Raw genomic sequence first — 15,524 nt, forward strand, 5'->3', positions numbered from 1 at the left:
AAATGAAAATCTCATTATGTCACTTCTCTGTTTAATGAAAAAATATATATACAATATGCACACACGCAGGAAATATACCAAAATAATTAGTGTTTGTCCAGGTCAGTGGGTGGGGGGTGATTTTATCTGTTTTATATATGAATACATATACATATATAATATATATAATAAGGAAAAGAATGGTATTTTTAGAAAAAGTGATTAAGGGCTCCCTGCTGTCTAAAGGATCAAGTCCAAGCTCCTTAGCATTGCATGTATAAGGTTCCTATGTTCCGGCCTTTGCCAGCTGCTCGAACCCCACCTCTTATCAGTCTCTCCTCATACTTGGTCACTGAACCTCAATGACCTAGATGAGTTCTTGCTTGTTTCCAGTCTCTGCATCTTTGCTGAACCATTCTTTCTGCCCAGCGCAACCTCCTAACTCTTAATTGCCTCGCTCAGTCCTATGTGTCCTTCAGAAATTGGCTCTCTTGGGCTTCCCTGGTGGCGCAGTGGTTGAGAGTCCGCCTGCCGATGCAGGGGACACGGGTTCGTGCCCCGATCCGGGAAGATCCCACATGCCGCGGAGCGTCTGGGCCCGTGAGCCATGGCCGCTGAGCCTGTGCGTCCAGAGCCTGTGCTCCGCAACGGGAGAGGCCACAACAGTGAGGGGCCCGCGTAAAGCAAAAAAAAAAAAAAAAAAAAAAAAAAGAAATTGGCTTTCTTTTTCCAGGAATGCTTCTGTATCCTCCAGTCTGAATTAACTGCTTCTCCTATAATGTTCTCATGGCAGGAATACCATGCATCCACCACAGCACTCACCATATGATACCATAATCATCAGCGTACTCGGCTGTCACTCACAGGTCACCCCTGTGTGTTTTCTAAAGAGCATCCCTTCCTCAAGATCCTTACTGACATTTGCCAGAAAACGGCCATAATGAATATACGAATAAATCCATGATGATTGCGATGTGATCAGCACTTCCTAGCATTCTGCCCAACCACACGCAGTCATCTGGTGTTCCCTACTAGATTCTGAAGTCCTCCAGGTGGGGACAACTTTGCCTTATTTTCACGATTTTATCTCCAGCACTAAACACAGTATCTGATCCAGAGCAGGACTTTGATAAATAAATGAAAGAGAAGCTATCACCTCAGCTATTAGTACCATGCCAGGAATTCTGACGGCCCTTGCCATAATGGGGGTGGGAAGCTCTGCCACCATGGCTCCCAAACCTGGATGAGCATCCAAATATCCTAGGGAATTAAAAATAAATAAAGTGCTCCACTTCAGACCTGAATCAGAATCTCAAGGCTAGGGCCTGGTTATCTGTCATTATTTAAAAATGCTGATGAAATTCTAATAATGGGAGCCACTCCCTTTGTCATGCTTCTCCCTCCTGTCACCACAATCCTATTGTTTAACTGTGGACACCACACCTGGGATCACTGAAGAAGAATTTCCAGAGAAGGATTTTGCTTACTCTGATCTCTCCTTTGATCTAGGTGTCTTACATTCCTGTGTCCTCCAACTGAAGCCTAGTCACTTAGCAGGAAAAAGGAAGGCAGCATGTTTCCAAAAACAGTTGGAAAGAGAGAAAAAGGAACAGTGAGAGAGACAGACAGAAAACAGAATGCAGGGAAAACAGTAATCTGCCTTTTAAACTTTCCAAAATAGCATTTGATCTTTTGCTTATGTAAACTGGACTGCCTAGGCTGTGTACATCCTATGATAGATCAGGTAAATTTGGGCACCCACCAAAACTCTGCATCCTCAGGTAAAAAAATCATCCGAAAGGAACAGGGTAGTGGGCAGGCATACCCTCACTCCAGGAGAGCAGCTGTCACGCTATAATCACAGCTGTGTGGTGAGTACTTACTGTATGCTATACACTGTGATGGTCCTCAAAGGAAAGAAGCCAACTTAAATTTAACTGTACATGTTATTCATGAGTCTTATGAACTAGTTCTCTTGTACTTCCACTTTGCCCTAGTCCTTGGGACTACAACAAAGGAAAGTGTAGAGGGGAAAACAATCAACATCTCTAAAATCGCCATCATGAATTGGTGGCACATGGCTTCATAGCTTTAAGAATGTGTGTAGACGTGAAGGGGCCCCTTTGCAGGGACGACTTCATTGTGGAGTGTGTTGGTGCATGGAACAGAGGGTGGCACATCACCTATTCACGGTGAGGGGTGCATCAGTGGAATAACCGGGGGTCTGGAATAAGAAAAAGTAACTGCAGATACTGCTGGGCAGCCAGGAAGGCTGCATTTATAAGCTCATGATAAGCTATTAGGTACTTGCTGAACTATGTGGAGGTGATGGAGTTACTGAAATTCTGTGGCAGGGACTGAGCACCATATCTCAGGCAATAAACACCCCAAAACAAGACACAAGGAAACATAACTTACAGGGAAATATTAGGAGAAAGATACACAATCCAGTCAGCCCTCAGTGTCCACAGGTTCTGCGGATTCAGCTAACCGCAGATGGAACCCTGGTTGGCTGAATCTGTGGCTATGGAGGGCTAACTGTACATTTTGTATAAGATACTTGAGCACCTGTGGGTTTTGGTATCCGCAGGAGGTTCCCAGAACCAATCCCCTGCAGATACCAAGGTACAATTGTATATGTATGTTTTCTTGAATTTTTGGCTAGCAATAAATGAATTAAAACATTAATGGAAAATTTTCTTTGTTCCTGGGGTTGTGGTAGAGTCATAGAGAGTACAGTTCAATCATTTACAAATAGGATTAAAATAATAAGGGGATAATTTGGGAAGTACATAAATTTGGGAGGAGAAACTTCAGTAGTCATATTTGAATCAGAAATAGCAAAACTTTTTGCCTTTTTATTAATTAATGAAGTCACTATGTTCCCATGGCTTTCTAGGGGTTGGCTTTCTTTCTGTGATTTGCAGAAGATCCTCTTAAACTGCTTTGCTGACTTGTCCTCCAGAGGACAGAGTGTGACAAAGTTGAGTCTTGATGGCTTCAGCAAGTAGAAACCTGCCTCGCACAGGACGACTGTGCTCCCCTCTGGGGCTCTTTGTCAGTTCCTCCCACTGCGCTTATAGGCAAGGAGGAGTTCCTGAACCAGAGTCTGTATGCTGAAGCTTGATCCTGTATTTTGAAAAAAATCAGAACTGCCGAAGGAAAAAAGCTCTACTTAAGAATAAAGGGCCCCTCGGAAAGTATGACACACAATTTATAGTCCTACCATAGTACTATGCTCCCTTAAAAACACCCTTCCCGGGCTTCTCTGGTGGCGCAGTGGTTGGGAGTCCGCCTGCCAATGCAGGGGACACGGGTTTGTGCCCCGGTCCGGGAGGATCCCACATGCCGCGGAGCGGCTGGGACCGTGAGCCATGGCCGCTGAGCCTGCACGTCCGGAGCCTGTGCTCCGCAACGGGAGAGGCCACAACAGCGAGAGGCCCGCGTACCACAAAAAAAACCCCAACCCAACAACAACAACAAAAAAACAAAAACAAAAAAAACACCCTTCCCCAGCACACACATTCAGATTCAGGATTTAGATCCAGATATTTAGGTCATGTTCATATTTAAAAATAAAAAGGACATATTTTCATGTTTTATCTTCTGAAACCTATTAGGAGCACAAAACAGTGCCTTCATTACATTTTGCACCAGCACAATTATTCCCACTTACGGTTTGAACATAAAATATATTTAAAGATGGCAAATTCTGAAAACTGTAACACACACACATGCTTAAAGGATAAAATTTGTTTCATTTTTGTATCCTGTGTTTGGCTAAAAGACAGCTACAAGTCATTGTGATATTTAAGAAGAACAATCGCTAAACAGAATTTTGCAAGAGTTTCATTTTTTTCAATTTGGTCTATAACTAAAATACATGATACCCAGAATGAAGATTATAGATCTTTCATCTTCTTTGATCCACTTTGGCAGCAACTTACAATATGAGCTTGGAAATAACTTGTCCATAGAGTTAACAGTTTCCTCAACTTTTCCTAGTTTTCTAATGTTAGATTGTTCAGCTACAATAAAACTCTGCCTTGAAGAAAATTACCTAAATTACACAAATTACATCATAAGTCTCAGCCACACTACACATTAGGAATATTTCTTTTCTCCTTAAAAATAATATTTCCTATAAAGGAAATACTCCTCAATTTTTAATTCCCAAATAAGAGAATTACTAGTGTTTAAAACATTTTTTACAAAGAAAAGCTACTCACTATTTGAAGAGTATTTCCTCGTAAGTGACTCTGGTAGAAACGATCACATGAATCTACATTTTGTTCAGCTCTTCACTATTTCCTCAAAGACAAAAACAGCCTCAGGTGAAAGCTGGAAGCAAAAACCTTCCATTCCCCCAAGAGCTCCTCTACGAGTCAGGAGCCTCATTGCATACTTCACCAAGCTGCTTGCTGCCTGCTGTTTTTCAGCAAGAGTGACCTCCAACACCTTTTATTTAGAGCTGCAATGCACTCTTAATGGCACACATGGAACACATCATGTGCCAAGCCAACACCTTAAGAGGGTGGGAAGCTTTTCAACCAGGAAGACATGCTGAAAATATTTAGCAGTCAGCAAATCGCATGTAAGCAAAGCCTTGCTTGTTTTTCACAAAACAATCCAACAACGTAATGAGTCAAGATGAACTCATTTACACAGTTCTCAACTGGGAACCATCTGGAACAATATCTCCACTGCTCTCAGAGTTTCCTCTCCTTCACCTTAAGTTTAAATTCCAAGCAACTACAGAAGAATGGCTGTCCTCAATATTTTTAATGATGGTAATATATTTTTTCTCCATTTCATAATTCAGTTTTTCTCTACTCTTTGCTCATCTCACTTATGCTCATTTACTCTTTATACTGCAATTCTCCTGACACACATACTCCCCAAGTAAGGAGTAGTTTCAATTTAAATGTATCTTCCTGACCAGGGCAAAGACCAGGCTCTTGGAGCAGTGGAGAAACTGTCGATAATTATTTCTCAACGTTTAATCCATCATTCACCATGTCCACCTCCTGAGACCTGTGCAGTTGGTTAGAAGTTGGATTTCAGATGAGCCCAGTTTCAAAGTTTCATAAGGACTTTGTCCCTTTGAGGGCTCAGCCCTGTTTCCTTTGTTACTATCTGAAATTAAATTCTAAGAACATTAAACATTCTGAACACAAAACAGGCTGGTGGGCTCTGGTATCAGATAACTAATGAGCTGTCACAGGAGCTGAGTTTAACTCACTCTTTCTCTCCCAGCGGTTGAAGCTTTAAAGTCTCCTTTCTGGATTTTCTGAATGAGAACAGGGAAGCAAATGATGATCTGAAGCTCAGCCGAGAAGGAACGGATGTTGGGTTTCTTTGATTAGGTATATTTTTAGATCTTGATGTTTGTAATTCCATAGGATCTAAAAGAAAATTGTAAAAATTTTGCATGATTAATATTTCCAGGTGAATACTCTTGGAGAACTAACACCCCCACCCATGCAGTCTAGGATCGCAGGCATCCCCACATGAAGACCTCGGGACTAGGGGGCGCCCTGTGCCTCTTGGTTCTGCTGAGTGGAGGAGCCTCATTAAGAGTGGGGAGTCTTTCAGTAGGTGCTGGGGCCTGCAGCTCTGCAGGACGTCCTTCCCCTCATAACAGCTGGGACACTTTCTCAATGTGTTTTCCCCAGGGCAATCCAAAGCCAAAGGTAGTGTGTTAGGGACCTCATCCGGTTCTCGTGCTGCTCTTAACTACCCTATCCTTCAGAAATTTTTATTTTGGTGCTTTAAAAACATAGTGATAGGGCTTCCCTGGGGGCGCAGTGGTTGAGAGTCCACCTGCCGATGCAGGGGACACGGGTTCGTGCCCCGGTCTGGGAGGATCCCACATGCCACGGAGTGGCTGGGCCCGTGAGCCATGGCCGCTGAGCCTGCGCGACCGGAGCCTGTGCTCTGCAACGGGAGAGGCCACAACAGTGAGAGGCCCGCGTACCGCAAAAACAAACAAACAAACAAAAACATAGTGATAGACTACGTGACTTTTCATATCAAAGAAAGTAAAGGAAAAGGTAATTAAGCTCTTTAGAGTGCTCCTTATTCCCATTAAAATCTCTGTGCACATGTATTTGCTACATATACGGTTTATATGTGGGTATGCATGTAATATAAATATGTATAATATATATGTATAGATAATATATGATATTATATATGAGTATTAAAAATTCTAAGGCATGCTCAACATATACCAGTTCCATCATGCTGTAATACTTTTGGACATGCTGAGTTTTTAAATGAGGAATTCAAGGTAAGGGGAAATTCATCATGGTATATATGGGGTTAATCTAAAAATCTGAATTGTGAACTTTTTAGATAGATTTCTTTTTTATGGGAGTTGCAAAATATTTCCAATATATAAGTTTAGATATATTGTTATATGTTTCTCAATGTTACTAATGTTAGTAACATATAACAAAAGCAGTCAATGTGACTCTATCAGTAGAGAGGTACTTTACACTGTTCCACTACTTAAAATTTCTAATGCACTTTGTTATTCCCAAATAGTCCTGAGAAAGCAGTTTTTATTATCCTCATTTACAGATTAAAAAATAAGCGATTGGTGAAGGTGAGAGACATGATGGTAGTCACAAAGTTAGAATGTCCAAGGAAGGCATTTGTTTGACCTCATTTATGGGGTTTAAGTTACCAAAGTACCAGAAGGGTGGCAGCTTCTCTACCACCTTCCCCCTCCTAACCCCCCTCATGTCCTGTTCTCCTTTCCCTCCCTTCCTCTGTCTCCCCCTCCTTGTGCATCATCATCCCATTTATTTACATGCTTACTGTATTAGAGTTCAGTACTTTATACGTATTATTTTATTTAATTCTCACAACCACCTTGTGAAGTAGGTATTATCATTCCCACATAAAGATGAGAAAATTGAGGCTTATAGAGAATAAGAATAAGTAACTTGAACAGAGTCACATGAATTCTGATAGAATAGAGAATATAGAGACATACAGAGTAGAGATTTGAATCCAGGCCCTTTTTGATACTGATGCCTGTGTTCTTAACCATTGTGCTATCTTGCCTGACTCTAAAAACATACCCTCAAGACAGTACAGTCCATTTTCAGTTCACTCTTTTTATTGTGAATTTTGCCCCTTATGATTTAAAAATAGTCCTGAACGTGGATTGGTTAAATTGGAGATCCCACTGAGCCTTTATCTACAATGAGGTGCCCTAAGAGCTCACCATTTTCTGCCATCCCCTTTCTCAGTCTGTATGTAACTGGTTGTTTTAACATTTGGCTAACATCTGTTTCATTGCAAAACTTTTTCCTTTGAACTTCTTCAAACCATTTACCAGTTACTCCTTGAAGCCATCTGATATCCCTCTTTGTCTTCTGGAGTTTGCTGAAATAAAACAAAAATATCAATGCATGCTTTAAATTTCTTCGCATGAAGTGCAAACTCATGTGATGGGTCAAACTTTACCTAGTGGAGGAGTTGCATAAACTATAAGTCCAGGGGAAAAATTGGCTCTAGTCGGAGTTTCCTCTTCACCACCATGGATGTATTTTGGCTGTAATCACATAAATTCGATGAGAATCTAAAAGTGTCTGCTAGTAGTTGAAATAATCAAGTTGCTGAGGACAATGTGGGTTGAGCATTGTGCAAACCTGACCTAATAATGCAACTGAATGATAGATATTTTAATGACATGGGGAAACTAGAATATTCTAGTTCTGATTACTCATTCATTCATTCATTAATGATTAGATGTTTATTGAGCTATGCTTATGTAACAGGTCCCGTGAAGGCAATGGGGATTCAATGGTGAATATAACAGATAGGGTCCTTACTTGCCCATTCAGTGGTCAAAGAGAAAAGCTTACATGCAGAAAAGAAATTGTTGAATGTAACGGTCTTAGATAATGTAATTCTTTAAACACACAAACACAAAAGCCCATGAATGAGCACATGGCTAATGCTCAGTAGTTAAGGGCAGTATGATTTGAGATGGATAGGAAAGGTCATCCAAAGCACAAATGTGTCTGACCCACACTTTCAGAATGCCAGAACTGAAATCCTGCCATTATTTCTTTTTCCTTCCCCCCTGCCCTTACCTGCTTAGTCTTCTTTCAAATGAAAATGCTGCTCTAAGTCCTTAGTTAAATCATCAGTTGTGATTTTTTATTTTTAAAGCCGATCATTTGCTCCATTTCAGGAGGACCCTAGAACTGTTTGGAAATGAGAGAATATTTAATCCAGAGGGAGACTGCCCTGGACTGAGGCAAATAAAGCAGAAAGGGGAGTCTGAAGAACATAATGACAAATTTCATCAAGTGGTCAGCTTGACAAAGCTCTGATGAAAAAGCCAGGATTGTTGTTGGGCCCCAAGCTCGAGAAGTTCTGCTGTTTCGGAAAGAAGTTCATGTGACTCTGCAGTTGCCCTTTATCCAGGGCCCTCTGTGAAGCACAAGTGTTAGAGAGTTTGTATTCCTAAGAAAGTGGTGAGCAAGACAGCTGCAGAATGGCTAATTTGGGGTTAAAGGCAACGAACTGTGATGATTGTAAGTCAGGCTCCTGCTTGGGGCTATGATACTGTCATTTTATAAAATAATCAAGAGGGAAGCCAGAGGCCATTCTGCCCAGACTTGCATTTTGAAAAGCATTACGCAACAGTCATCATGTCTAGTCCACATAATTTGCATTGGTGCCTCCCATTTTGCCATTGCCGTCCCTCTGACACCTGGTCACTCCTGTCTCTATTGCTACTATTCTTACTAACAGACTAAGAGACCACAAGTACCTGCTTCTAACCAGTACTGGCTGCCTCCAACTTATTACTACCTCATTTATTAATGTCATATATATATACATATATATATATATTTTTTTGGGGGGGCACACCTCGCAGCTTGCAGGATCTTAGTTTCCCAGCCAGGGATCGAGCCCGGGCCCCAGGCAGTGAAATTGCTAAGCCCTAACCACTGGACCTCCAGGAAATTCCCTAATGTGCCACATTTGTACATCACCTCTAGTTCCTCAAAAACCCTTCCTAATTATCAGACCCCAACATTCAGCAGCATCCCTGCCCACTTCTCAACACATCCTTCTCATTTCAGAGGACAGTCAAGCTACCCGACTTAGTAACTCTCTAATAAACGTAACTTTATTATTTTTTTCTAAAGCTTCCATATAACATTGACTCTCTTTTAAAATAATCACACTTCATTTAATTTCATCTCAAGCACTCATTCCACACTTGCACTCAAATCCATCACTGCCTGTTTCTTTTTTTTTTTTTTTTTTTTGCGGTACGCGGGCCTCTCACTGTTGTGGCCTCCCCCGTTGCGGAGCACAGGCTCCAGACGCGCAGGCTCAGCGGCCATGGCTCACGGGAACAGCCGCTCCGCGGCATGTGGGATCTTCGCGGACCGGGGCACGAACCCGTGTCCCCTGCATCGGCAGGCAGACTCTCAACCACTGCGCCACCAGGGAAGCCCATCACTGCCTGTTTCTTTTCAACATTTGGCCAATGAAGTCAGAAATCTGTACCACTATGTGAATACTCAGACAGTGTGAATTCTACTCTAGGACATGTATCTTAAAGAAATACCCTCCCACTCCCCATCCCCCACAAAATACATGAATTTAACTGAACATTATGCAGTTGCTAAAAATAGTTACTCAGGCAATGTAGCACGTGACATAACATGAAGCAGAAAAAACAAAGTACAACATTTTATCTATGCTTATAGCTGTGTGAAAATGATGCACCCATTTAGACACACTAGGGAAAAAAATCAAACACCTGGTCTCTTAGAACAGAGTAATTACAGGTATCAATTCCACTTTTAATTTTTGTAAAATTATGTTTATTCAATAAGTACAATACATGTTTCTTTTTAATGTGAGTTTTTATTTATATTATCATTTTACATTGTAATGTTTCTTGTAGATAGAGAAAAAAATCAGTCATATTTTCACAATCCTAATGCAATCAGTACTGCCCTTTTGATGTGATCTTTTCCTCTGCACTTTTCACATGGTTGTAATAAAATGTATTAAATATATACTTGTGGAAAGCCTCCTGCAGAGAAGATGCAGGGATACAATGGCAAGAGCTGATATAGCTACTATCCTAGAGAGCTTACCACCTAATGAGAGAGACAGATATGAGTCCAATAATTATACAAATATAAGATAACAAAGAGTGTTAAGTATGATTTCTTCATTCAACACGTTTGAACTCTGGGCAATGAGCAGTGAACAAGTCAAGTCCTTGCCCTCATAGAATTTACATTCTGCTGGGGTAGGAGTGGGGGCAAACAATAAAAAAATTAAACAGGTGTTATGAGAGCATATAACAAGGGGCCCTGCTTATATGAGGCAGAAGCAAATATTTCCCTAAGTAGATGACATACGGCCTGAAGGATGAAGGATGAAGCAAAAGGTAGTGGGTAGACGGTTCTGGGAGAGAGCTTTCCAGGCAGAGGGGTAGCAGCTATAGAGTAAGTGCCCCCAAGGCAAGAAGCAAGGAACTGAAACGAGGCTGGCCTGGCTGGGATGTGGCAGTGGAGAAGAATAACTGAAGGGGAGAGCAGAAAGGCAGCTGCTAGATCATGCAACACTGGGGCTTGGGTTAAGCAGTTGGACCTTTAGTCTTGGAGCAACGAGAAAGCATTGATGACTGGGCAGGAGCATGACACATCAGATTTGTACTTTTAAAAGATCATCCTAGGCTAAAAAGCTTCTGCACAGCAAAGGAACCCAACAAAATGAAAAGGTAACCTACTGAATGGGAGAAAGTATTTGCAAATCATATTATCTGATGAGGGGTTAATTATCAAAATATATAAATAACTCATAAAACTCAGTGGCTAAAAAGCAAACTATCTGATTTGGGCAGAGGATCTGAATAGACATTTTTCCAAAGAAGACAGACAGATGGCCAACAGGCACATGAAAATATACTCAGTATCACTAATTATCAGGGAAATGCAAATAAAACCACAATGAGCTATCACTTCATACCTGTCAGAATGGCTATTATCAAAAAGACAAGAAATAACATGTTAGCAAAGATGTGGAGAAAAGGGAGCCCTCATATACTGTTTGTAGGAATGCAGTTTGGTGCAGTCCCTATGGAGAACAGTATGGAGGTTCCTTAAAAAACTAAAAATAGAACCACCATATGACCCAGCAATCCCACTACTGGGTATTTATCTGAAGAAAATGAGAACACTAATTCAAAAACATATGTGCACTCCTGTATTCACTGCAGTATTATTTTCAATAGCCAAGATATGGATACAACCTAAGTGTCCATCAATGAATGAATGGATAAAGAAGATGTGGCTTTATACATACATATATATATAATGAAATACTATTCAGCCATAAAAAGAATGAAATGCCATTTGTGACAACATGGATGGACCTTGAGGGCATTATGCTAATTGAAATAAGTCAGAGAAAGACAAATACGATATGACCTCACTTATATGTGAAATTTAAACAACAAAAACAAGTTGATAGATACAGAGAAAAGATTGGTGATTGCCAGAGGTGTGAGGGGAGTGGGTGACAGAAATAGGACAAATGGGTAAAGGGGGTCAAAAGGTACAAAATTCCAGTTATAAAATAATTAAGTCATGGGGATGTAATGTACGCATAGTGACAGTAGTTAATAACACTGTATTGAATATTTCAAAGTTGCTAAGAGAGTAGAGATCTTAAAAGTCCTCATCACAAGAAAAGAAGTTTGTAACTATGTGTGGTGATGGATGTTAACTAGACTTATTGTGGTGATCATTTCACAGTATATACAAATATTGAATCATTATGTTGTACCCCTGAAACTAATGTTGTAAAATAAAAAGAAGTTTTTAAAATTAAATAATAATGTCAATTATACCTCAATAAATTTTTTTTACAAAAGATCATCCTAGCAGCAGGTGGAGAAAAGATTCCAGTGGGGAACAAGAGAGAGTGGTCAGGGTACTTATAGGGTGTAGGAGAGAGAGAGGTGTTTGCTTGGACATGGATGGTGGTGATGAAGTGGAAGAAAAGTAGAAAGTATTCAGAGCTACTTAGCGGGTGAAATTGTCCACCAAGTGATTAAATGACTTTGGAGGGTTAGGGACAGAGACATATCAAGGAAGATTCCTCAATTCCTAATTTCCATAGGTGCATAGAAGATGCCATTCATTCACATAATGCATGTATAATCTTCAAAAAGGTTATATATAAGACACCTTCAACATTACTTATCTTTGGAGCAATCATTAAATATTTGCATAATACTCCAACAACTAGGATTTCCATAATTTATTTACTATTCCTCTGGTGCAGAACATTGTGATTTTCCCTTATAAGTATTGCTTAATGAACATCACTGCACCTTTTCTATTTTTACAGTACCCCTGACAGATACTGAAGTAGGATTATAGGACCAAAGAGTCAAAATGTTTTTGTGACTCTTTCTACCACTACCAAAGTGCTTCTCAAAATGGCTGTAGCAATATTACTCATGCCAGCAATGTACAAGACTGCCAGTGGGCATCCTTGGAAGACTAAATATTATTGTTTTGAGTATTTTTATTTTCTGAATTTAATACTTGCAAGGTACATGTTTAGAATTGTGGGCCGCTATTTTTTAAGAATTTTTGTTTTCTTTAAAAAAATGCTACATTTCTTTGATAAGTGAAGTTTGAACACTTTCCCATATGTCCGTTTACTAATTATATGTTGTATTTTGGCAATTGTACAGTTGATAAATTTATAAATCAATGCCTCAGAGTTTTTCATTGGAATGTGGCATGTTTAATAAAAATATGAACTATTTTTCTTATTTGCTTTAGTTATTTCCCCCAGGTTTCTTCTATTCTGATTAAAATTTGAATGTTGAGCCATATAAACCTCATTCTGAGTAGAGTAGATTAAAACAAAATTAATCTGTAGTTTATGCTAATATTTGTCTCCTGAAGACAATGAGAAATGAAATGTCTTATACCTCAATTTATTGCGGTATAATTGACATTATTATTTAATTTTAAAAACTTTTTTTAATTTTACAACATTAGTTTCAGGGGTACAACATAATGATTCAATATTTGTATATACTGTGAAATGATCACCACAAAAAGTCTAGTTAACATCCGTCACCACACATAGTTACAAACTTTTTTTCTTGTGATGAGGACTTTTAAGATCTCTACTCTCTTAGCAACTTTGAAATATTCAATACAGTGTTATTAACTACTGTCACTATATATAAAACCATATAGTGGGGCTTCCCTGGTGGTGCAGTGGTTGAGAGTCCGCCTGCCGATGCGGGGGACACGGGTTCGTGCCCCTGTCCGGGAGGATCCCACATGCTGCGGAGCAGCTGGGCCCGTGAGCCATGGCCGCTGGGGCTGCGCGTCCGGAGCCCGTGCTCCGCAACGGGAGAGGCCACAGCAGTGAGAGGCCCGCGTACCGCAAAAAAAAAAAAAAAAAAAACCATATAGTGGTTATATGTAGATACATGAAAGGGCAAGATTTTGAAGAAATCCAGTGGCTTTTAAAGCAGAAGTATTCCAAGGTTGTCAGGGAAGTGGGTGAACATGTACAGCCAAGAGTGAGAAAATTCAAGGGTAAGGTAGTAAAAAATAGCATTGTGTTTACATATTACTAAATAAGTAAACATAAATAGTTCTGGCCCTTGAAGTAAGGATAACCCAGGAAGGGAAACTATGAATGACATAAAAGTCTACTCTAGGTATTACTCTAGGCATCAGTAATTTACCGCCTTAAGCTTTATATACCCATAAGCCCTGTGCACTATAAAATACAGCCTGTATACTTGTAATGGTTGACTGAGCTTCTTGTACTAAAAGGAGCACACCAATTGTAAAACCAGTGGTTAAAACTCATTTATTTACTTAAAAAAACACATCAAATAAGCTCAACATTAGCAAAATAGAAAAAAAAAACCTGAACATAAAGCAGGGGTAACTTGATGTGTGAAACTTAAAAAGACAATATTTTAAGTTTCAGCTAGCCTTAGTCTGAGAGAGATAACAGTTGCTTGCAAATGGAGTTGAACCAAGTTCATGGCCAGCCTGTACGGGGCTCTTCCTCATCTATTTTGGTTTGTTATATATTCAGCCAGTCATTTAGAGCACACAGTCCACTTTATACCCAAGAGAATAACCTCAAGGTTACAAAGGACATACAACATACATATAGACAAATCACCAGTACACAGATTATTTGCTTCATTAGTGCAGCTTGACTCAACATATCACAAGGGACTGCTGTCTATACATGTAATTTGTTCTATCCCTAGGCTGATTAACTTGACTAAACTAAATCAGGTCTTTTCTTGCTGGGCCGTAGTCCCAGCCCTCTGCTCCAAGTCAAAATGCTCTTTCTTCATTCACAGGAATCTCAGTCTGCCGTGTGCTGTCTTTTTCCATTCTAGCACCTGCTGAATGAGTCTGTCCTCTGAGGTTCCTCCTTCTATGTTAAATTTCTTTTCCTTTGTTTTCCATCCTTGAGTAATGAACCCATCTCCCCATCTTCCTTGTACTCCCCCACTGTGCCCTTGCCGACCTTTGCTACTCACTTTTCTTTGTCCACCTTTTTCTGAGCAGGTCTCTGTCCTCATCTCTATTTTGATGACTAATTATGTACTAACCACTGAGAATGCACTCAGTAAATGATACACAGTCGTCTCTTTAACTTCTAGTCTTTGGCCCCACTTGTCTGCTCCCTGAGAACCAAACTCTGGCCTGTTCTTGAGCTGCCATCAAATAGTAGAAAGAGCACTGAATGAGGGTCAGGTTCTAGCTGGTGATCTTGGCCAAATATTTAACTCCCTTGGCTTTGTTTTTGTCACCTGTGAAAGAGAGTTAAAGACATGGTAGGTTGTTTACAAAGCAGGCGTCCATGGTTCCTTTCATGGCAGAAGGTATACTCCTTCATGGAGTGACTTTGTTCCTCCTCTGCCTCCTTGAATCTGGGCTGGCCTTGTGCTTGCTTAGACCAATTGAAAATGATAAAGTGAAATTCTGAGGCTTCTGAGCCTAGGCCTCAAGAAGCCTTGCAGCTTCTGCCCTCTGCCTCTCAGAATCTTGATTCTCTGGTCTGAAGAAGCCAGGTCTAGCCTCCTGGAGGATGTGTTCATGTGCAGAGGAGGACCCAGCAGAGTGCTATCACCAATTGCCAGAGATGTGAGTGAAGCTTTCTTAGACCATCCAGATGCCATCCAGCTGCCAGACGACTGGAGCCAAATGAGTGATCCCAGGCAAAACTAGGAGAACCACCCAGCTGAGCCCAGAACAAACGGCTGTCCCTTAGAATTGTGAGCTAATACATTGAAGTCATTTTAAGCCTTTAGGCTTTGGGATGGTTTGTTATGCACAATTTTAAAAAATGGACACAGATGAGATTATCTGGAAGATATCTTCTCAGTAAATCTTCTCAGTAAATGATGAGAAGTCCTGACCAAAATGTATGGTCAGGACTTCCCTGGTGGTGCAGTGGTTAAAGAATCCACCTGTCAATGC

General features: G+C 40.4%; 1 protein-coding gene across 10 annotated transcripts in view; it reads right to left on the reverse strand.

The window, feature by feature from the left end:
• The window catches only part of EXPH5 (exophilin 5), a 66,955-nt gene that overhangs the window by 19,441 nt on the left and 31,990 nt on the right, over nucleotides 1–15,524 (reverse strand). For 2 of the 10 annotated variants that reach the window (XM_060105604.1, XM_060105602.1), the window contains 4 exons: nucleotides 8,091–8,204; nucleotides 7,459–7,546; nucleotides 7,217–7,377; nucleotides 5,222–5,384 (listed from right to left, as the gene is read on the reverse strand). In XM_060105604.1, the coding sequence (XP_059961587.1) occupies nucleotides 5,222–5,384; nucleotides 7,217–7,268 (215 nt within the window). In that variant the 5' untranslated portion in view covers nucleotides 7,269–7,377; nucleotides 7,459–7,546; nucleotides 8,091–8,204. Of the gene's footprint in view, nucleotides 1–4,208; nucleotides 4,284–5,221; nucleotides 5,385–7,216; nucleotides 7,378–7,458; nucleotides 7,547–8,090; nucleotides 8,205–15,524 lie in introns of those variants that run through there. The other 8 variants (XM_060105599.1, XM_060105598.1, XM_060105607.1 and 5 more) reach the window with 7 other exon arrangements.

The sequence above is a fragment of the Mesoplodon densirostris genome, chromosome 7 (assembly GCF_025265405.1).
Source record: "Mesoplodon densirostris isolate mMesDen1 chromosome 7, mMesDen1 primary haplotype, whole genome shotgun sequence".
Classification (NCBI taxonomy): domain Eukaryota; kingdom Metazoa; phylum Chordata; class Mammalia; order Artiodactyla; family Ziphiidae; genus Mesoplodon; species Mesoplodon densirostris.